General features: G+C 31.4%; 2 protein-coding genes across 4 annotated transcripts; both read right to left on the reverse strand.

Moving 5' to 3' along the window:
- Positions 1–3044: 3044 nt before the first annotated feature.
- LOC778093 (transcription factor MYBS3) lies at positions 3045–4909 on the reverse strand. Its single transcript, XM_003525261.5, has 3 exons — positions 4386–4909; positions 3835–4031; positions 3045–3691 (listed from the first exon to the last, which is right to left on the reverse strand). The coding sequence occupies exons 1-3, from the start codon at positions 4660–4662 to the stop codon at positions 3365–3367; spliced, it is 801 nt and encodes a 266-aa protein (XP_003525309.1). The 5' UTR covers positions 4663–4909; the 3' UTR covers positions 3045–3364.
- A 9682-nt stretch (positions 4910–14591) lies between these two features.
- On the reverse strand, positions 14592–19228 carry LOC100305413 (protein kinase family protein). 3 transcript variants are annotated; one of them, XR_414141.4, is made up of 10 exons: positions 18364–19092; positions 17939–18093; positions 17765–17859; positions 16549–17573; positions 15900–16060; positions 15647–15723; positions 15422–15569; positions 15162–15311; positions 14877–15065; positions 14592–14774 (listed from the first exon to the last, which is right to left on the reverse strand). XR_414141.4 is itself a non-coding variant. In NM_001349644.1 (9 exons), exons 1-9 carry the CDS (start codon positions 18554–18556, stop codon positions 15030–15032), a joined length of 2040 nt encoding a protein of 679 aa, NP_001336573.1. In that variant the 5' UTR covers positions 18557–19228; the 3' UTR covers positions 14786–15029. The 3 variants fall into 3 exon arrangements, 1 of the variants encoding a protein (NP_001336573.1); XR_005891281.1 differs by having other exon boundaries at positions 18393–19031; NM_001349644.1 differs by lacking the exon at positions 14592–14774 and having other exon boundaries at positions 14786–15065; positions 18364–19228.
- Between the last annotated feature and the right edge of the window lie 5974 nt (positions 19229–25202).

Genomic DNA, 25202 nt, shown 5'->3' on the forward strand with positions numbered 1-25202 from the left:
TAGCATATTATTAAGTTAGAACTTAGAAGGCGTAGAGAAATTAAGAATCAGTAAAAATAATTTGACTTAAGGCCATGCATACCTTTACAATTTTACCTTACAAGAAATGCTACTATATATCTTATTAATTAGTTAGGATGAATCTTTTGATTTTTTGTTTAATGAACCCGTAGCTTTAATTGTGTTTTTCCCTGCCAAGTGAAATTTAATCAAATGATCACTTATATATGCTATAATAAGAGCATTATCAAATCCAACCAACTAAGCTCACACGTAGCTTTAGGAATATAAACCTTGAACAAGCTGGTATAACTCCTTTTGGACTTGTTGAATTTCAAGGTTCTTTACAAATTTATTAATGGAAACATGCATATAATTAATAGAGTTGAGAAATTTGTCAAACTGGAAGAGATCTAGCCAAGGTAATAATTTCTTCCAAATAAAAGCAGATTCAAAATTTGACTTATTTAGGAATTTCATACTACGTTTTATTCATTTATTTTACTTAATTTCTGGGCCCGCGATTCTACGATGACGACAAAAATGTCCGTGTTCACAATGTGGGGGGCCATATGCTTTCTTTCTTCTGAATAGCATCAGTCTCTTTCTGCACATCTGCATCATCTTGAATGTGAATTGTGATGTGAGAGGAGACATATGGTATATAGTGCCAATGCAGATATATTGGGGTATAGATAAATTAAATGTGCGTGAGAGGGATCGCGCTTCTGGTCACTTCCAAACAGCTTATTTATTCATTACATTACAAAAAACAAATTAAAGTTGTAACTTATTATACTCAGAAATCTTAATGACTGTAATGTTGCAGCAAGAAAACAACATATCCGAAAATGCTTCACCAAAGTTTGTGGCTAAGTACGTATTCAAAATTCCAAACTTATAATCGTATATTATTTATTTTATAGCTCTCCAATCTATTTTTAGTCTTAAAACCCCTCAAATTATATAAAATAAAATAAAAATCTATTGATCACCATCCACTTTTTAGAGAAAAATCCCATTGTTTTGGACTGAATCATGGTTAAGCCCAAAATACCCGGGTCTAACCAACCTAACCCTGAAGCAGGCACCTCATGTACTCAAAGCTGCACTAATTCACAGGAGGAAGTTAGATGTATCAAGCAGTTGAGCTACTCTTATCATGCTTGTTATCCACTTTCACTTCAATCTTATAACAAAACTGATTTTTGGACATTTAATGTACTATATATTTGACACCCAGTTAAAGAGATAAAATATATATGATAAATAATGATTTAATAGAAAGAAAGAGAGAAAAATAAAGAGTACTGATAAGGTATTATTAAAAAAATCATCAACTCATCTTACAAATAAAATGCACATGTTCATAACTTGTTCTTTCCTATACCGTGTTACTTAAAACAAACCTTTACTTTGAGTATTGAAATGGAAAAGTTTTAAATTGTGGTGGTACGCGATCTTTAATATTGTGAAAAATTACCGACAAATGCGGCTGCAATCATATAATCGCGAAGATTCTAAATTTTTTTATGTTGCTGCCAAAATTGATGGCAAAACATTTTTTAAAACCTTGATTGATGTGGTTGTCTAAAAACTCAATTCTTCCACTGTGCTGCTTGGGAGCTACTGAAAGAAAAACAGCACCACACTTACGAAAGATATCCAAATTAAACCATTATTGAAGAAACTAATATATGGTTCGATCTATTGTTAAACACTCAAATCAACTCCACATGCTAAATTATGTTAAATTAAGAAAACTACCATGATCTAGAACCTAGTGTTCAAGTTCAACTTGCCGTGCTATGCTCGTTCCCCTTTCATTTCTGTTTATGGGGGGAAAAAATCCTCGTGTGAGACAAAACAACGGAAAAGTGCTTTTTGAAATTACTAACAGGCAGAATAATATCTGAACTAAAGCCACACGCCAGCTTTAAGACACCAGTAGTAATGAATCTGCAAAATCTTCTTCCAGAATCAAAATTCGCCTCATATCCAAACCCCTATTTTTTTATGACAGCCTTATCAAAACCTTTATTATATACATAATTCGTATGCACTGTACAATTATTTAATGAGATAAACAAAATTGATAAATGATTATACTTATTAAATAATAATATAATAAATTAATAAATAATAATTGCAATTCTTTAATTTTATATTAAAATATGAATTTTAGATAGGATGCCAATTTGTATTAATTTGAGTAAAAAGAGGAGTTTTATCTAAGGGCAAAAAAACCTCATGTGTTGTGTTTTTTTTTTCAGGTAAACTTTGATGACCTTTTCTATCTTAACCAGTTACAAAACGAATTTAGAATGCAACTTAATTATGCTTGGCTTGGTTTTTCAGAGGTTTTGCCTAATGATATTTTGCTCATTTTACTAACTTTAGTTCTCTATTCAGAGGGAAAAGTTGTGCCCTATTCGCCATCCCATGCTTTTCTTTGGTCTATTTAGATAATGTGCGGGGTGCCCCTTTTAGTTTCATATATAGGTGTTTTGAACTTGATAAATCTCAGATCGTGCACATGCATGGTTCAAGGTTAAGAGGGATAATGTTCAACTAATGCTCTATTTCTAATTAGTGTTTGATCTTTTATCTTGTATTTATTTATCTTGATAAATCTCAGATCGTGAACATGTTTGAACTTGATAAAAAGATCTTTTTCTTATTAGTGTTTCATCTTTTATCTTGTATTTATTTATCTTTAATCTCTAATTTAGCTATATGAGACTTATGTAAATGGATTAGAGTATTCCTTCCACTTTGTTTATTTAATAAAGTTTTTCCTTATAAAAAAATTGTATCGAAATGTTTGATATTACATTTCATCAACATTATTGGCTTTTTCTATGGTTAATTATACTTTATCTTTCATTGAGTTCTTTGCTCAAAATATGATGACAAAGTTAGTTAACAAACATATTTAAAGATACTCTTGATAATGGTTTAGGCACTAAGTGAAGGTGCTATATTTGATTATAGAAAAAGGCAGAAAAGAAAAAACTTAATTACTGAAGTCTAAAAACACAATATTTAATCAAATTAATTCAATTCATTTGATGTGAATTATCTCATTACGTAACCTAACCCAGTGAACACACTAGCTAACTGGAATTTGGATCCCACAGAGATTTGCATATAAATTTGTTGTATAATATTAGTCAACTGCTTTATGTATATATATGATGGTGTATTATATATCTTGAAGGGATCTGATCATTCCATAGATCATTAGGGACTAATAACGACTACTCACGACCATTACTGCAAAGAACAATGTGTTTCTTTGACCATAAGATCTTCTACACCAGTTGACACCTGACAACAGATAAATTAAAGGGTACATGGCAGTTTAAGTCACGCTGATAATTGGCCCAGGCAGAAATGGAGCAGAAGGGGATGGTTTGTTTTGTTCCTGCAGGGTCTTTGCCTTGGGGGCTGCGAGAGTGAGATCCAGATTAAGAACTGCAGGTTGATGTTCTTCACTTGGTTGACTTTGATTAGAGCAATTATCAAATGTTTCTTGCTTATAATCTGATGATTTGGTTTCTTGTTGAAAGTAGGTTATACGCCCTAGCAACGACAAAGTGGCATCATCATTATTATTCTTAACTTCACATTTAGACTCATCATTTTGATGAGCCGAAACTGAATTAGAACCTGCTTTGTTGCTACCAACCTGCCACAATAATTCAACGACAAAGGAAAAGGAAAAAAAGAAAAAGTAAATTACTTTTCAGTGTAAAGAGAAACATATATCATTCAATGTGAAATCAGGTAGCTAATAAAAGCATCATATATGAATTAATTTGATATGCATACCAAGTCAAAGAGACTTGAACGTCGCTTCTTCTTATCCATAGTGGCCAATCGAAGAAAGTACTTTTGAGCATGGCTTGCCACTTGTGTTGGGGTTCTTGTAGTCACAAAGTTTCTTGAGATTCCCCTCCAGTCACCCTTTCCCAGCTTCTCAAGTCCAACAAGGAATATTCTGTGTTCCTCTTCTGTCCATGGCACTCCTGATAATTAAGTTTGCATTAAAAAAAATGCATAACAACAATGTTAGATTATATATATACATATAATGAAATGGTAGTTACTAGATAGGAATGAAGGAAAAGTACTTCAACAATAATAATCAAAGATTTTCCAAAAAGTCAGGATAAAAGATACTAGCTAGTGCATATATAATTTCTTGTATTAATAATTTCAAATCATATATCAACAAATTCATATAATATCTAAAAATAATGGGGAAGGGGGGGGGGGGGGGGGGGGGACTGCTTATTTTGTACAGACATATATTATAGATTGAAACTACAAAGAAACGTAATAACTACTATTATCTTCCTGAAGAAAAAGTGTGGATATACCTTTCTTCCTCTCTTGGGCTCGAGCTAAGAGACCATCTGAGAGATACCCAAAAGAGGTTCGGTCAGAATTTTCATCAATGGTTATTCTTGATGAAGAGAATGAGGAAGATGATGATGAGGGTAAGGAGTCCATGCTAAAGCTTTTCTTGATGGTAACACAAGTAGTGTCTAATTGCACGCCGAAGAGGCGAAGTCCAACGAAAGATGTGCCTCTCAAAGATGTGCAAGTCCTTGAATTATGGCCTATGGTTCCACAATGTGAGCACTTCCTCCCCATTATTAACTATTCTCACTTCAACAAAGATTATTTTCTCACCCCTCCCCCCTCAAATCAAAACCAAACTGTGATATGTATGTGTATATGTGAGAGTGTGTGTGTGTGTGGGAGAGAGAGAGAGAGCAGAAAAAATGGATTGGTTTGATGGTATATATGATGATGGAGAGTAAGGTGTGGGGTTAATGACAATGGAGTCACACCCACGGAAGTTGATTGGATAGATATAGTTTATTGTTTGATATTTTTATAAACATTTTCCTATTTTCCTTTTTTTTGTAAAAAAGATCATAAAGATAGGAATACCTTATCTTATTTTGAGCATTTATGTCCTCTGGGACTATAAAGTATACAGCTACCCTGCAAATTATTTTAAAGAGTGGATATAATATAATATACCAGAGTCATTAAGGGAACTGCATATATACCACATTCTATATTGTTTAAATTCTACATAAATATCTACTAACGAACAGTACTTTTTTGGTAGATGTAACTTACATATATGCATATATATACATGTAATTGATTACTTGTATTTTTTAATTAGACCCATGTATATACTAATTTATTCTTGTTCAACCCAGGAATATTGAATTAATGTGTAAAAACAAGACCGTCAAGAATTTCTCTCCATAGGTAGGTCTATGTATGACTTGAGAAAAAAAATATATCATAAGAAAGGAGGACTTTGAAAGTTGTGTCGGTCAACTAAAATTTCTTTCGAAGGAAGTTGCTAAACGTACATCAAATTCACGTTGTTATTTAAATAACGTGAAGTGAACGTGATAAGAAAATTTCTGACTTTCTCCAGCTAAATCTATAGAAACCGTATTTGTGGTAAGCTACTAGTGCCGGGTGGTAAGAGTTGAATTCAGGTAGTAAAGGGCAGCGAGGTATATATAGTCTATATAGTTTTTTTTTGGCCTAATTAATTTGGTGTTATATTGAAGACTATTTAAACTGAAACATTAATAGTATAATTTATTTATAATTTATAATATAAAATAGTATTTGAAATAATTTAATTAATTATTATAATATATAACCTAAGTTAACTTATAGTTGAAATTCGATAGAATTATAAAATATAATTTTTTTTTTTTTTTACCTCAACTCATACATTACAACACCCGTTTTCACGTTTCTAGTCAATAAATTCAAGGTTATACTGTTCAAAGTCTAAACATCAAACCATTTTGTGGGGTGACCTCTTTTTTCAAACATTTGATAGTAGAGTGGACTAACTTCTTTGCAAGATAGAAGAGTACTTATGATTATCGTTTTTATGTTACTGTGATGCAATTTATTAACTTCTTAGTCCTTGTAATGGTTTACTAATTAGATATGCAAGAGATAGAATGTGAAGCTCTTATTGTGTATTATTTCATACAATTCACGTATCATGAGAGAATTCGAGTTGAAGTGTGACAGAAAATAATAAGGATTAATGTCTATTAGGTTTCTATACACTCCACATATATATTTATTATTATAATTATATATGTAAACTAATGTGTGGGTAATTAACCATGTTTTTACCTATCATGTACGTGATTACTTTATTTATCATAGATAAATTTTACATATACTCAAACTTAGTTCGAGTCAATTACATTATAACACTATATTTAAAAGAGTCTATCTATCTATGCATAGAAAGAAGAAAAGATGAAAAAATAGAAAATAAAAAAGTGTTAAATATGATAAATAATATATGATAAGTGTATCTTTTAGGTTGGATCATTTTCAGATCCCTTTAACTTTACTTCTACGCATTTCATGCTCGAAGGCTATATACCTTCCCAATCAGATCCTTATTTGATCCTCATATCCAAGCCTTCATGTATTTTGTGTTTGAGGTTTGCGGACTGTGTATCTTCTAGGTCGGATTGTTATTTGTTCTTTTTAGCTCAGTTCCTCTGACTTGGCTCCTAATCCAATCTAGTCTTATCAAATTTAAGCTCGACCTACTTATTTTCAGAGATTTAAATGTGTCATAAAACTGATATGGACATAATTAGATTCCAATAATCAAAGAATATAATAAAACATTTTGAAATGTCATAATACCTTGATCGATGAATATCACATAGGATATACGCTTTAAGTAAGGATAAAAAGGTCGTCACCTTAATCTAAGATGACAAACAATACACTTCACTTGAGTGTTTTAGATTAGGTCATCTTCATTACGAGAAAACATTTTCCGGAACAATAAAAACTAGGAAAGATAGAAAAAAAACAAAAATATAATTAAAAAAACATGATAAATTAATAATATAATAAGTCTCTTTAAAAATATGATGCAAGTCTCTTTTGCCATGAATGTACCCTTGGCCATAATTAGATTTAGAATCACTCGATTAAAAAAGTGATGATTGATGAGGATATTCCTGTTGATCAATAGGGTAATATATCATTAAGTTTGCATATCAAAACAGAAAATTTGGATAATTATGTTCATCTAGCTACCTAGCTAGTGATTATCATTATTTTATAGCGAGGCCAATTAAGCTGTTAAGAATTTCAGTCCAGATCATGAATTAATAATACAATTTGAGTTGAAGGCAAGTTGAAGGTTTCTTTAAGCTAATTTCAATTTATGTGACAGACGATACATCCATATATGTGGTCATCTAAAACTGAGACTTATTTGGCATTATCATAGAAAGGAATCTTCTTGAATATTGTTACGATGCTTAATTATTTTAGAGAATTTTACAAAATACATTTCAAATTCTTTCAAACTAATAAATATTGTTTTTAATTAAAAGGATTTTAAGATTTAAATAATAAATTAATAGCACACTCTAAAAATATTGATAATTATCATAATTTTAACAGAAAATTGATTGTCGATCTAAAATATTATAATTTCTCTCAAATCATGGTCAAAATATTAGTTAATATTCTTTAAATGGTGTATTTAGTTACTATAAATATAAATTAGCAAAACTATTTTTGCTCCACACAGAATATGTATACTTTCTATCATACCTTTTCATGTGTACTAAACATGCACGATGCTTTATGTATTTTTAATATAAACGATCTATATCTTGTTAGATCGATTTTAAAAAATGAAGCTTCGTTAATTGATTGGCTAATTAATTATAGGTATTAGTTTTATAACCATTAATTAGTTCCACTGACACTCAAACGCCAAAAGGCATGCATATGAAATTTGAGAGCAATATGTGGGCACCAGTGCGCCACTAGAATGAGTTGCATCCAGTAACGAAGTGTTTAATCAAAATTTAGTTCATGATTTCTTGAAGTACAAAGAGCACTTTTTACATTCCGCTTTCCGATCGAATACGATTGATATAGAATATAATTTTAGTGAAAGTACGATACTAATCCATGTGCATGCATAAATGTAGCTTGTGTTAAGAATATTATTAAACTATCCTATTCCGATACGGCATGGATGCATCTCCACCTCATTTTACCAAATTGGGCTATCCACTTTATCACTGATAATTAGTATCTTTGGGTATCCACAGAGGAAGAAGCACTACTCACAAACATATATTGGATTTGGAAAAGGACAAATGGTAAAGAACGGGGCAGGTTAGTTCACAGGTCAAAATCAGCCAAGGATATAGAGAATATATACGTGAAAATACTAATCAAGAATATTTAATATACCAATTGTTTTTAATTAATTAAAAGAATATTAAATATTTTTGTATTTTTTATAATAAGTTGTTTTCTTTTTATTGATTTTTTTTTTATTTTCTTAATATATAATGTGCGCACACTCTTTGATTCAAGATATGTTTAGATGTGTCTCTTAATTAGTTAAGAACAATTCAATCGGCACAATTTATATATTGTGTCTTTCTCCTCATTGCAAAAACAAAATGTCATTAATTATTATCAAATAAAGATTTGACATCATATTAAATCTACTTGTATAACTTTTGTTTAATGAAAAATAATCAATTTTGTATTATACTAACATTTGTTAATAATATATGTTAATTCTCTGTATCAATATAAATATTTGTTAATTTGATATTTATTATATTATTAAAGTAGAGTCACAATGTTTATGTTAACATTTTAATTATCATTAAAGAAATATTAGAATAAGGTACTCGCGCGTACTCTAAAGTCTAATCCAACACATAATGTACTTTTTTTTTTCCAAATATCTCCAAATCCTCTAATATTGGAAGGGATGGATTTTGATCCTCTATCATCTAAATATTTAAACCAAACAAATCCTTTTAAAGTGTTCTTCACTTGCCCTTCGTATCATTACATTATCTTAGTCGTTACCTTTTTCATGTAAATTTTATGATAATTAAATCGCCAGTAATTAATTACTTTTTTCGATCATGACCAATCGTATTATTTTATCTGAGAAAATTATATAGCACTGTGCCACTCTAGCTGAAAAGATAGATTAATATTGCATCACTAAAATTGATCCGGTAGTAGAATAAAGGTTTTTTTAACTGAATATCCAATGCACAGGCACTTCATTCTCCAAAAACAATTAATCCAAGTCATATTTAATTTCCAATGGATGCATAAGATACTAGGTAGGAGTAGCCCTACAACTTTTCACCAAATGATGGCACCACTTGGTAGAGGCGAAGGATCACGATAATATATACTTTATGTTTGTTATATTAACAATCACCAAAAGCGGCTTTCTAATTTTTCAAAGAGGTACTCTTCCGAGTAATCGCTTTCTTTAAAGTCAAAAGCAACATGGAAAATTAAGCAACAATGATTGTGCAAATGAGGAAACTATGGGTCTTCGATCTATTCGGCACTCCACCCATTTGCGCATTTCATACAATATGAAATTTCATTTTTGCAATCATTTCAATAGTTTATAGCTAGTGAGTTCATCATATCGCCTAATATCAGTGAGCAATTATTAGTCACCCTTGAATAGCATAATCATAGTTTACGTGAGTAATTATCACCAAGATACCAGCTGATTAAAAAAAATCACTAATATATCAATGAATACTTAAAATGCACAAGTGAGATTCTTCTCTCTCTCTCTCTCTTCCTTTATAAACTAAATTTGGACATTGATGTATGAGTAAAATTAACCAAAAATGATTTATAAAAATGGTATAGCACAACTCATCATCTTTGAAAAAAAATTAACATATATAAAAGAAGATTATATATGAGCTAGGATAAACATTAAAAAAAATGTTGAATTTTATAACACAACTCACATCATTGAAAAACATAAAAGAAGCTTATAAACAGTAAGTTTTTCTGTTTTAGCTAGGATAAACAATAAAAAAGAATTACTAACAAGTAAAACAAGACAAATTAAAAGTCGTGAGATAAAATAGACTAGTGCAAATGACAGATTGAAAAACACTGTAGATAAATAACAAGTCCCCGCGTTCCTTATCGTATATCTAGCTTTCTATTATATTACAGCTCATTCTAAATTGATAATTTATCTGCGATCGACCACTTATCGATTAGTCTAAAGAGAAAGATGGAAACAGCTCTGCATAATTGACTAGTAAAATTAACACAGAAATATAGAATGCATACGTTTCCATCTGTTTATTATTTCCCAAAGATTCCTCATGTTTCAAGGATTTAAAATCAGTTAATTTGTCACTCTCTTCTATAAATAACCAATTATTTGTTCCGGGTTCAATCAATGGACTTGAGAATTATATATGGATGGGAATGATAAGTAAGTACTCCACACCTTACGTGCATATTTGTCCAGAGTAACTTTTAAGTAAAAAAAAAATTAAAATGTATGTTTCCTTATATCAAACGTATAAAATCTTATCTACAGCTTCGTATAGAGAATATATGTAAAAAAACCTAGCTAGAAAGGTAACAAATAAGAGAACTGAAATGGTTTATAAGGCCAGGCCAGCTGTTATCAACTGATTCTAGAACTTCATTTCACACGTTGTGATAACCATCACATAATTAAAAATAAAATCTCTATTAGATTTGTAAGAGCAATCAATCGACCCAGTGATGCACTGTACGGACATTTTCACAAATTAAACATCCTTTTCCGACACCAACTTTGCTGTTTGAGTGTGGAAGAGCTGGTGAAGTATCTGTTTTTTTAATTTGTTGTTCCCATACGTTCATTCTTTACAGAAATACCTATCACATTCAAACGTTAGGTTTCTTATGTGATTATCAACTAGTATATGCTATCTGTTCTCATTAGACAGTCTAATCAGGTTCAAGAAATAAGAAAAATCTTTCCTCTACTCCCTAGCTAGTAATTATATCTTTGGAAGACAATGACATTATATTCTTTCTACGAAATTATCAAGATGGCAATAAGCATGCATGGCAGCCTAGTGATTGCATTGATGCTTACTTTTTTTGGGTTTAGTGGTGTTGAGTGGAAAATTTTGCAATTTTCATCAAAACTTGGGTTTCAGATGTCGATTCGGAGAAGAGAATGACTTTTATGAAGATTTTTGAGTGATTAGTTAATTTTAGTTATAAAAAAAAAAAAAAGGCAACTTGGTGATTGATTTGCAAACAAAAAGGAAAGAATTGAAAAGAAAGGAGAAAAAGAATAAAATAAAATTGAAATGGTATATATAATTGGAAGTAAAATGATTGATAACTTGCTTGAAACCCGTTTAAGCTTTCGATGAGTGTTGTATATATTGGGCACTGTACCAGTTTCAATAAAGGTTTCCAACAACTTTTGTTTTTAAATAATAATGTTAAATTGTTAATTTTTAATTTATATTAGGGAGAGTTTCAAATCTATAATTTTTCATTATCTTTCTTTCTTCCGATGTCAAATCAATCTTATAATTTTTTTTAATAATTTATATATTATACAAATTGATACTGTACTATTTAACTTCTAATCGCTATATATAATCATTTTCAACGGTCATAACCATTGATCTTTTTTTTATATTTTTTTTATCTTCATTCTGAATCATTGATGACTTTTATATAGTTTTTATGGGTTTTTTTTCTTGAAATCTCAATTGTAATAACAATTCTGTCAAAGAAAAATGTATTTCGACACTTGATCGAAATAATTTTTACATTAACATCTGGCAAGGATGAAAAAGGTAGGATAGGATAATTTATTCCATTTTATTTAAATCATACTTTGTGCCAAACATAAGATAAGATTATCCTGTTAGTTTACCCTATATTGTTGCACAATTAAAAATTATTCCTTAGGGGAAAGTTGAGTTGAGGAGTCTTTTAAGTTAGGATATAGACAATTTTTATAACTTCTCTATGCTACATAATTATTCTTCATATTTTCACCATACTCACATATTGTTATTATCATACTTATTGTCCTTTCCCTATCCTTGTCACCACTAGCTACACCTAACTTGGCACACTTCACTATGCCACAAAATATCAAATTTTACTCAATTTTTTTTAAAAAAAAAAACATTTTTTTAAATACCATAGTGAAATCTTTCAAATTTCATCAATTTTTTAGGTTTTGAATTTTTTATCTCACACACACTGCACCAACTCATTCTGATGTCATCACAGTACCAGCGCACACAATATGAACTTTTACCGTGTCATGAAGCCAACCATTGACTGATCAGAATAGTTGAAACTACTTCAGCATCATACCAAAACTTGCAAGCACTCACACATCGGCCCTCAAACCACAAACAAGGAGTATCATGCAACCTAGAAACACCAAAAGCTGTGATCAACCACATATAGGAAGCAATTGAAGCTTTGTGAGATTTGATGTAAATAACTGAAATTACTTTCTTTTTAGTTCTCGCCTTAAATATGCATTGAGTTATATGCTTGATTAATTCTCCAAGAATTGATGGACTTGTTTTAGTGAGATTTGGGAGAGGTGTAAGGGGGTGAAAATTTTGAAGAAACTGTTTATAATATTCGGAGCTATTGAAGGAAAGAGAAAATAGGTTAAACATGATGAATTTATTGACTTATATGATAATTATTTTAAAATTTATATGAATAATGATTTTTTTTATTTTTTATTTGGACCACAGTGAGAAACTATTTTATGTTAACTATTAAGTAAATTTAATAAAAAAAAATAGAAAATGGAGGTACAATGAATAATTAAGGGAGGTATGTTTAAAAAATTGCCTTTTCCGACTGTTTCGGATGAACCAATTACTGATGCACGAGACTTGTCCTCATGGGAGCCCAAGTTGAACCATATTGGTGGACCCCATTGGACTGAAGTTGATAAAGGGAAATATAAACGCTGCCTTCGTCCAAAATTTTTTTTACACACCTTTTTTATTTGTTGCAACATCTTTTAATTATTTTGATTGTTTTTATAAGTTATTCCTCTCTAATTTTTAAAGTGAGTCACAAATCAATTTCCAAAATTTAGTTTCCAAATATTTAATAGTTTTTTAAATTATATTTCAGAAGACTGTTTAAAAATCTTTTTGGAAGTTTAACTACCAAATGTACAACAGCATACTCATCTTGTTAAATAAGAACTCCTAACCAAAATAAAATAAGGTATTTGTTATATCCACTTTGCTTATCTCCTCCCCTTTTTTAAGTAAATAGGGGAGTGTATATTTTGGAAAACAAATTAAAAAGGAGAATGAATAAGCAAAGAAAGAAAATGGATATAGTAACTGCTTAAAATAAAGTCGATCTGTTAAACTCAGGAAAAGTTAATTTTATCATTCTACAATTTTTTTTTGTGACTGTCATTTTACAAATTTTGTTCACGGGTAAATAGTGTGTACATAATCCCTGTTTTTTTTTTTTTTTTTACCTACAAATGTTATTTTTTAACTTTTTGTTAATAGGAAAGATCCAACTTCCCACCAAATTCTTGTTTTCTTTTTTTTCCAACCACTTAATCAACCTTATAACTAATAACTGCTTACTAATGTTGTTTTGGCAGTGTTGTGGTGCACTAAAATTCCAAACAGAATTGCTTTTCTGGTATGGAGATCCCTTAAGAATCGGCTACCAACAAAGGATAATTTGTTGAAACGTGATGTTATTGATGTAAATTCTGACCAGACTTGTGTTTTGTGCAACAATTATATCGAATCAGCTCTTCATCTTTTCCTCCCATGTGAAGTAGTTACAAATCTGTGGCTATCCCCTTCATTTTCAGTGGCCCTTCATGAGAACCTGGAAGGTCATTTCTGGCAGTTTGTTGGAATAGAGAGTTTCATGATACTCTTCATAACTTCTCCCGGATTGGAATGTATCGTTTGGAGAAGAATCTGTGATTGGCTGCTGATGCGTTAGTAAAGATATCCGAGGTAATTGTTATTTTGGAATGTACCGGTTGTGATAAAAGAGTGTTTTTTAATACATGTAGTTTTGAAGTCTAGGCACTCTTTTGGGGAGTTTTAATTTTTTTCTCTGATTTGGTTACCTTGTATTTACCATTAAAGTGAGTTAATGCTGCATCAAGGTTGTATGTACTGCTCTTTCGGTACTTCTGGTACCCATATCTTCAATAATTTCTTCGTTCATATTAAAAAAAAAACTAATGTTCTTTTTTCTTGGTACAAGCTTACTTTTTTTTTTGCTGAATACATTCATTATCTCGAAATTCGTTTTTTTTCAAATCAGTAGTTCAAAACATTATTAGAATACAATTATGGGGTACTGAAATAAAATTAGCTTCCTATCAAAAAAAAAGAAAAAAAATAGCTGGTGAGCGATTTTACTTTTATCAACTCACCTGTCTAACCATTTTGATAAATATTAACAAATAACAACATTATGTTTCTAAATTTAATTTATTTTTGTCTATAAAAGGTTCTCCATATTTGATGGTTTTAACCCATCTCAGACCTCGATATATGTACATGTCAACAATTGGATACATTAAATTATCCTCAGTGTCAGGTAAGTATTAACAAGTCAACACGTTATATATCAACATAAGCTAGTAACTTGGGGGCTTTGTCCAAGGCCTAAAGGGCCCATTAGTTTTCAATTATGCAAAAATCAATTCTAAAATGCAGTTGAACCCAAAACATTAGTTGCTTTAAATTTTTCAACTTTCCAACATAATTTCCAAACACACCATTTCATGTCACACTATGTGAAGATCGGTGCCTTGGTTAGTTGAGTTGAGGCAATCTTGTTCCATTGAGTGATTGACACACCTTCAAAACAGTTTCACGAAATTAGCATTAAATTGGGAAGAAAGGGTTTAACCAAAACTGGAATGTTTTTCTGTACAATTAACACGAGTTCGAATTGCGCACCTCTCCTCTCCACAAAACCGAAGACAACATTTACAGCATTGATATAAAAATCTAGGAGGAAAAACTCGAAGCTTTTTACAAATGAAGAATCTGCAAGAAGCTTTGAACTAGTTCTACACTAATGTTCTTGGGAAATGGAAATGTGATAGGCAATCAGATGAGAATGTCACCTTCCAGCATCCTGAGCACCTATATGAGAAAGTATAAACAATGAGTGAGGGATGAATATGGGTTCCGGATAAGAAAAATTAGAAAGGCAAAATGCATGTGAATAAATTTTCCAACCTGAGACATTCGTGGCCTTAAATGAGGATCGCGTCCGATGCACAAAGAGGAACATTGCAGCATGCGATAAACCTCTTGATCAACATAGCAGTTCCTTAAGCTCGGATCTACTAGTTTGTAAATGGCTTGTTTTTCAAGCAATGGGCGTGCCTATGCAGACATTTGAACCACAAGCAATAATTTTAAGTGTTTGTCTTGAAACATCATAAGAAAAATTGAAAACTATAATATGTAGTAAACATTTTCAGATGAAATCTTACCCATTCACTTAGGCATTGCTGGCCCTTGGGCCGATTTATATCTACTGCTTTCCGTCCTGTGACAAGCTCCAGTAATACTATCCCAAACGAGTACACGTCAGCTTTTTCAGTAATTTGACCACTTTGAGCATATTCTGGCGCCAAATACCTATGAATAACCAAGGTTTACATCATCATTTTTTACAACTAATCAAAAGAAAATGGGAAAAATGAAATTGGCACTACCCAAATGTTCCTATCACCCTGGTTTCCACACCCATGTCTCCATCTGGCTGCCACCTTGCTAGTCCAAAATCTCCTACCTAAAATTAATTAAGACATTTCATATTATAAAACATACCTAAAAGCATAGTTATGAACATATGGCTTCATAGATAAGCAATCTTTAAACAGAAGTAAGTAATTGCTCTAAACAGCATATGAAACCATTATGTGAACACTCATTAGTCCATTTTTGAAATTGAAGAATGAGACGTACTAAAGCCTCGAAATCATGAGTGAGAAGAATATTGTTTGGCCGCATGTCACGGTGCACAATACAACCCACTCTACATTCTTCATGAAGGTATCTCAAGCCACGAGCTGCTCCAACTGCAATCTTTTGCCTAGCAGACCATTCCAGTACATTCTGCTTTCGTCCTGCAAATTCAAATGATCCCTTAAATGTTTTTTTATTTTTTTTTCTATATAAATCAATGGGTTTTCATGCACTATCAGTGTAAAGATTAACCAATAAAAAATAATAGGTATGACTTTTAAGATAGTTATTATCAAAGTCAATAAATTTATGATACATGACAATCTATGATTAAATGATAGTATAAAAAATCTTTACACTGTTAGTGTATTCTAAATGAATTTGACAAATGAACAAATATGGAAAAAGTGCATTGATGACACTAGTACTTCATGAGATATTTGATTGCTGCACATTCACAGTAGGACAGCCATTCAAAAGACATTTTATGAAGATTATGATGACAATCCCTCGATCAAGGTAGAATAAGGATCATTGGAGAGACAAATTTTTCATTAGGGAGTATAATGGTAATTAACATGTCAGATTATTTCAGCTGCAAAGATATGTAGTATGGGTAAAAAACATTTAAGGATTCAAAGGAATTTACTGTAGAGATGAGAATCCAGAGAGCCATTGCAGATGTATTCATAAACTAGCAATCTTCTTCCATCATCCACACAGAACCCAATTAACATCACAACATTGCGATGTTGTGCACAGCTTAAGACCTCTACTTCTGAGCAAAACTCTTTATCTCCTTGAGTACTGGCTAATTTGTACTGCTTGACAGCAATGACTTGCCCATCAGGCAGGACACCGCGGTGTACAGAACCAAAACCACCTTCTGCCAAGAAGTTTGCTTGTGAAAAACCACCTGTGGCAAGTTGCAATTCAGAAAATGTAAACCACCTTGGTGGATTGCCAAACACAGGGGCCTTGTGCTGACAAATGGAGCACAATGGGGGAGGTCCAGGGGCTGAAGTTTTAGCCAGTGAAATTGCTTCTCTAACACTTTTGCTTAAGTTCACATCAAGTTTACAGTTAAGCATTCCTAGGATAGGATCTTGATCCAACTTTGAGAATTTCTGAAGCAAAGCTTCATAGGCAGTAGCTAAAGTCTTGTCACTGGATCTTTGCATGTTGTTCTCATGTCTTGAGAAATCACCATCCATGCAAATTACATTTGCAATCCATGGCTGAAAATATGAACTCTTGGATGACATACTTAGCTTTTCGCTCTCAGAGTCAGACTCGATATCCTCCAGGTTTGTCAGTCCCTCATGAACAAAGGTAAAACCTCTCTTTTGTCTTTCATTATTGTCAGAGCGGAAAAATGGTGAAGTTGCAGGATCTGAGCTTGATATGGATGATGTTCCAATATCAGTTGCAGTCAGTAGTGGTGACCCTTGCTCAGGACTACTAGCAGGAGTAACAGCTGGACCTCTAATTATATCTGCATGTTCAGAGTTGTCTTTGAAGTTCTTTGTAAGTGTCAATGGACAAGCCATGTTTAGTTCCATCTTAGACGAACTGTTCAAATTCAAGCGCAGAATCTTTGGCCTAGACCGCTTCATAATTACAATATTGCAATGCAGCTGTTCCATGCAGTATTTCTTTTCATGCTTCAATTTTCTGCAATTGTGGAAGAATAGATAATTGTTGTTCAGTCCATAAGTAACTAAGGTAATTTCACAGCAGGAACAGCCTTATATCAATGGCATTGCATATTAAGTTATTAATAAACACAGCAAAGATGTATTAAACAACACAGCCTTTAACATAGAAAGTGAAAATACAAAAGTATTCATTATTATATACATTACTTGTCCAATATAACCCAGCTTGACTGGACTCTCTTGGCTTCAGCAGAAACAGCTCCGCATAAAGAACCAGAAAGAATCTTCACTCTGATTTTTATCTGTGTAAATATTTGACAGTTTAGAAAAGCTGAACACTAGACAAAGCAAAAAAATAAATAAGAAAAGGAATGTTCAAACCTTCTCTGGATCATAAAAATCATGGAGTTGAAGTACTAATTGAGAACAGGAATTTGTAATAACTTCTTTCTGATCTGAAATGGTTCCTAAACTGGATCTCCAATGACTCGAGGCACAATCAGTAGTAAATCTTGAAAGTCCCCATACCCTCTTGTCTGCAAAAATGCACAGATTATAGTCAATCATGACATGAACCTCCCTACTAGAATGAGTAGAAAAGGTTTCTGGATTGTTCAGATCTCAAGCAACTCTAAGGTCCTAAAGCCTCACATATTTGAAAGTTCAAAACTGAATTGTTTAAAATGTGCTGTTCTTAACTTCTTTTTTAATCTCAGCTTTATAAAGTCATTAAGTGTGACATAAATTGAGTAAAGTAATTAACAGCCTAAGCAACTGGAGAAAAATTGAAAGAAAAGAACCAATACTTGAGGAAAGAGTCGGAATGAGAACCAACAGCTTAATGCAATCCCCTGGCTGAACAACATGAGTCAAAGCCCACACCAAAGCAGTCCTTGAAATATCTCTAGAAGCTTTCACTGCAACCACAACCACTTTACCGGTGCTTTCTGAGGTACCCATCTCTTCTTCATGCTCATGACGACCCTTTTGGCTGCTCATCTCAAATTCTCAACTTGCAACCGCAAAAGCCATCTGAATCAGCCAAAATATTACAACTTTGCAGCAATGAGCAGTGACAACAAACAGCCTCGGAAACCAAGGTTCTTCTTTTGTGTCGCCCAGAGCCAGAAGAGAAAAAGTAGAAGGCTACACACACTTCAAGGCACTTTAGTTAAACAACCTTCCAGTTAAAGCACACACAGCACAAGTGAAAATCCACGCTTTAACAGGGAGCGACACCACAAACAAAACAGGTACAGAAGAAAGGACAGTGCTTGTTACACTACATTTCATAAAATTACAAACCGAGGATGCCCATTTCACGTTGAATGCGTGAGGCTATGGAAACAGATTCCGTTACCCCATCTCGTATTATTACCATTTTGCTCTGACAGTGTGTGCATAATGATTGAGACACGAAGGGGCTTTGAAAAATTGAAATTAAAAAAGGGGGGGGGGGATAATTTCAATTAAGTAAGGACACGAAGAAATGGACAGTTTTTAGGTGAGAGTGTAGAGACAAATCCTGTTCACTAATCCCAAAACTGAATGAAAAAGGTTCATGTCATATTAATCATGTTAACCACTGAATTGTTAGTCCCCTTCTTAGGAACCCACAAAAGTTCAAGCCATTTTCAATTACCGAAAATTATGAGAATGAAAAAGGCAATGCATGATGAATGAGCAGTGTAAAATGTCACTTGAACCGAGGGAAATGGATGTTAAAAGTAGTACTAGTATTAGTATATTATTGGCAAGTGATATTTACACAGGTTTTACTTAGAAATCACTATCCATAGTTGTCAATGATGACATGACATGTGGATTTTTTTACTAGTGGTGTGGTACCAGTACCATTCTTGTGCAAGTTACAAGGCATTGAACTGAAGTCTCTTTGAAAGTTCCAATTACTACTATTAAGATTATTTAATTTGGAAATATGAATAATTATATTGGGCACGAAATTACACTGCACGTCAATCCCCACTCAACATTTGGCACAACAAGGTGCAATAGTAAAATACTACAAATCTAGGAAGAGCTGAATTGAAAATGTTGCTTTCATAAGTGGGAAGGTGCCAATTGTTTATAATCATTAACCGGAGAAAACTTTTCTCTACTGAATACAAATAGATAGGATGGACTAAGGCCACGATTGACTATATGCCCATTTTGTTTGCTATGTATATAATGAGCCAACAAAAGATATGTACTAACTTGAAAGTGAAAGGGTGATGTTATAATAAGGCATATGCATCTTTAATGGACGATATCTGCACTGCGGTTTATACCAATCAGGTTAGACTTGGCACAAACTTTGTTTCAGGCGAGCTATGTGTTCTCACACGTAATAATGCTTTATCGCGAGTTCATTTATGATACTGTGCACTGTCGATTATCAATTGTTATTCTTCCAATCCAAACAAATCATAGTAGTAATATGTTTTCTTTTCCCTTTCGTCAACAGACTTACAATTTATAAAGATCGACCTCCGAAAGATACCAAAAATAAATTAAAGATATAGTCATTTAATAATTATAAAGAAGGTAATAGGTAATACTTGTTTAAGTAGGGTATTAAAGTATGCATGCTAATAATAGATTCGAACCCATGTGCAGGTAAATAACAACTTTTAGTGTCCATATTCATACTTAAAAACCTATAACACATATTTTAATGTAATATTTTTTAACAAATTAATAAAATAGAAAAATCATTTTAGTATAAAACCTTTTTACGTAAAATTTTGATAGGATTTGATCATTTTACTACATCATGTTATTCATTAATATGATGTAGTGACATGGTAAATTTCTAAATTAATGTATAAACATAATTTTATGTGTGCACAATTTTAGGGTAGATGGATACTTTTAGTGTTCAAACGTGTACTCATGCTTGCAAAATTTTATCAATAATTACCTATATACTTGAAACAATCTAATAGGTAAAAACTTATCCACTCTAAATGATTTTTACGGATTCATTGAGTCTATATCTTATTTTCATCCATAGTTTCAATGCGAATCTCCACCTCAACCAGCCATTTCTCTAACAATATATTCATATTATTGCTCTAGCTAGTCATCTATAAGTGCTTTCCTTTATATAAATCAGGTGCATACCCACCCGTTGGCCGCCCAATTTTTCTTAAAATCAAAATTATTATTTGATTTAGTTAGGAATGCTTCAATTTGCCCATAATTGTTTCTCTTGAATTATATAAAGGGATGTTACCTACGAACTTATGATAGTTATATTAAAATATTTACTCTTAATTTAGTAGCATAGTACTGAAATATTGTTAAAAGAATCTTATCCACCAGAACCTGAAATACATGATAATCATGATGTTTATTAATAGTAGTATTATAAGAATTATTCTTATATATTTAGGAAAGAAATCGAGTACTTGTGTGTGTGTGTGTATATATATATATATATATATATATATAGAGAGAGAGAGAGAGAGAGAGAGAGGAGGGATTAAATTAATAATTTAATTCCATTTAATAGATAGAGTTGTAAGTAAAGGAGGTAAAATTTAATGATAATTAACTGATACGATATTTAAAGTATTTATTGTTAAAAAAACAAAATTTAAAGATTGGTTATGATAAAATTAAAATTCAAAATGTCTAATTTTTAAGAAAAAATAATAATCAACACTGAAATAAAATTAAAATTTAATAGTTTATTTTAAAAATATAAGTTTAAATATTAAATATACTCCTTGTATGGCATGGCCAGAATCCATGGTTGCTTTCTTTTATGCTTGGAAAACGTCGAGTAAAATTGTATATGTCTGCATGTTAGTCACACATGGGATGGGTAACATGGCACAGTTGTTGAGGTTGTCGCTTTCCTTACAGCTGATCAGAATTCAGAACCGGTGGAATCAGAACTTGGAAGCGAAATTTTTTTTTAACAGAAAAGCAACCATATTTTGTATTGGTTTTTTAAAATATGACTTATGATTAACATGGTGTTTGTTTGTGAGAAAAGAAAAGTGAAATAGAGTAGAACAAAAAAAATATAACAATTCATTTACAATTATGCATTTTAACCCCTTAAGTTAGTTCAATTAATTAAGTTTAGGGACATGAATTGTAAATAATATGCAAATTTCATCTCCAATAGCGCATTCAGCTCCTTTTCTATTTAATTTCTCATCCCTTCTCCTTTTTATGAGACATTGACCTATTATGACCCTTGTTAGGGCAAGGTAGTATGAGCCTTGTTCAAGGTTTTGGTAATTAAGTGCTAGAAATCCATGGAATATATCATTTCGTGTGAAGCTTAATGCTACTGTATCCTGGATCATGAGGCTTTTATTCTGCACAGTTGAAGTCCTTATAGCAGAAACGAATTTATTTGTGTAATAAACCGAGATGCCTACTTCCCTTTTTATATGAATCATGGAATTCCTAGCACAATTCAGGCTTATAGGTCATATATATATATATAAGAAATTAAAAAAATATATTTATTATGAAAATCATAAGAATTTTAAAAAGTTAAAAATAATGTAATTTTGTGTATTTTAATAAAAAAAAATATTTTTCTTTTCTCATTATTGACATTTGTCATAATGAAAATCGTTTACACATTTAAATTGTGTCATTAAACTCATAATGTATGAGCATTGGGAAGTTATGAAACCAATTTATAAAATGTTTAATATGGTTGAACTACACATTTATAATGAAATTAGGATTTTATACCATTTTTTAGTAAATTCCATTAAAGATCTCTTAAGATCTGTCTTTAACGGTAGATCTCGTTTTAATATTTTAAAGAATTTTTTATAGGTACCACATGAATTCATTTTTAAATTATTTTTTTTCTTTCTCCACCTGAAAGGTACACTTCCTTCTCCTAAGACACTTCTTCCTTCTCCTTCCTCCCTCCCCCTTCCCTCTACAATGATGACCTCCTCCTCCCTTGTTGGGAAAAACTAAAGTTTCACATCACTTAAAAATAAAGTCAAATTAAAATATATAAGTGAAGGACAACTCTCACTCCTTAAGTTAGTTTTTGAAATTGAGTTAGGCCTAAACTCACATTCTAAGAGTCTAAGATGATATGAGAGTGTATTCATGTAAAAACTGATTTGTTTGTAACTAACTAAACTAATCTATATCTTTAATATCCCTCTCTCCTCATACGTTGTGACCCTCTTTTCCCTCCGTCAACCTATCTATATAAGTCAGGGGCAATCCTTATTCTTTGAGCTAGTTGTTGGGGTTATGTTGGTAATTTTTTTAACATTATGTAGAAATCTCCATGTTCTTCTAAGAGAATTTATTCTCCATCCTAAAGATTTCTGCACTATTTTTATTACAAGATCTTTGTAAGATCATATCTTGAGCACAAGATATTTATTCAAGATCTGACATTAAAAATACTTTTATGGATAACTGAAAAAATATTGTAAATCATTCGACCTGAAATGTGAGTAAGAAATGTCATCTTATTAAACATATATGAATGCAGGATAAAAGTCATGATAACTTTTTTGTACTATTGTACACCGAGGATTAGCATTCATATATTACTTTTCACCAATTTTGCCTTTCATTTTGTGATGATGATATATATGTTAATCTAGGAGCGAACCTTCATCACAGGAGATGTAGCGTCTAGGGCTCTAGGCACAGTCATATGATTTTTTTTTATGTGCGTTTATATTTAATATACTAATATATAATAGAGGTGTAAGGTTACAACCCTGTAGTTTGACAAGTGGTGTGAAGGACACTTGCTTGTGTGATTTGTAAAGAGATTTTTTGTTTTCAATTTTCATAATGTTATAGGATTAGATTTCATACAATATACAAATATAGTAAGTTTTAAATGTTCCATTGTGATTTAAGGAGTATATTTATATGTTAGATTGGATTAATTTTTCGTCATGTTGGTGTTTAATACTCACTCTGTTATGACCATGAATTTTGAAAAAGTTTTACATGAAGATTTATTAACATTTTCTGTATCATTTCATAAAAAAAAAAAAATTGCTTTCTGTATCATCGGGTGAGACTCGATAACATTAGAAAGTGAGAATACGGTTTAATTTTTGTGGTAGCTACAACGTTATAACACATACTTCAGTGTTGTTAACGCAAGAGCAATGTGAAAAGGCTATAAATAGCATTCCAACTTAGACGCAAACAGGTTGGTTAACTTGATGATCTAACACTCACTTGTAATGGAACAGAAGCAGGGAGATACAATAATAAAACTAAATTTGAGAAATGTTTTGAAAATCGAAACAGGGCTTTATTTTTGTAATGGAAAATGGGGAACAAAACAATGCATCCACAAACAATGAATAACCCTATAATTGGTATGTGCTGGAGAGAAATTGTGTGAGAGAATGTACTCTAACAAGCCGTAGTGTTGGAGTGGAGTCTTGATTATGGTTCGATCCAAGTCCAAAACTACCACCACGCCTCCGCCCATTTTTTCAAACACGCACCTCAGATACCTACCTGAAAAGGGTATGGTGCCACAATGCTTTTTTTTCATCAACCCCAATCAATCATCTTAATATATTTAAATAGTTTCAATATCATTTAAATCTTTTAAATAAAATAATAAAGTATTCAAATTATATTTTTAAAAGATAAATAATCAATTCAAATCTTTTTAAAAAATAAAGAATTAAATTAGAAAAATAAAAGACTTAATAACCTATAATTTTTATAATAAAAAAATATGATTCTTATCACAGGAGAATCCAACATTCTCAACTTTCTTTTATCGAAATAAAATCAATATAAAATAAGGATATACATGAGAATCTTAATTTTTTGGGGGGGAATAGAAGGTACCTGATTTTTTTTTCTTATTATCTTCTAACAAATATATGAATTTATATTCTTATCTCCATATTTTTTAGAATCTGATAACATTCCCTTAAATAAACGTCTCCTAAGTTAAATTACTTAATTTTTTGAGACAAAAATTACTCAAATTAATCTTAATTATTTTAATATTTTAAATAGGTTCCTAAATTATTAATTTTTAAATTGAGTATTTGATCATTTAATTTTTTTCAGCGGAGTTTCTAAACTTTTCAAAACTGCCATAAATTATCACTTGCTTACTGTTTGAAGAAATTTAGTTTTTAGTTAAGGGACTAATTAATTGAGTGTTTGACTAATTTAACCTTTGAAATACTCGCAATTACTATACTTTTAAAATTATTAGAAATGTTGTTCTCGTAAATCTTTCAAGTTTAATCATATCAATGAAATTTGTGAATTTCACGACAAACCGAGAGCATCACGCATGTCTTATGCAATGTTCTCGTGTGTTCCATTCCATTCCAGGTCGCTGTCAATAACTTTAACGTATAAAAGGTGCAAAAGGTTTGTCGCTTAAACCAGTGATAATAATTTTACCAAATATACAAAGGAGCTTATGACAATATTAAATTGCGTCATGACTAGGAAACTGTCTCTATGGGTTAAGTTGAGTGGAAAACAACAGTGTTAGTAAGAAGTCATTGCCAGATATCCACCGATAAAAGCAATTGACGTTTGGACTTTGGAGGCATTAGTCACATTGATTGACAAAAACCATCTAACTGAATATATTTTTAGAAAATCAATTTTTTTCAAAGTTCTAGAGTACGCA

The sequence above is a fragment of the Glycine max genome, chromosome 5 (assembly GCF_000004515.6).
Source record: "Glycine max cultivar Williams 82 chromosome 5, Glycine_max_v4.0, whole genome shotgun sequence".
Taxonomy (NCBI): domain Eukaryota; kingdom Viridiplantae; phylum Streptophyta; class Magnoliopsida; order Fabales; family Fabaceae; genus Glycine; species Glycine max.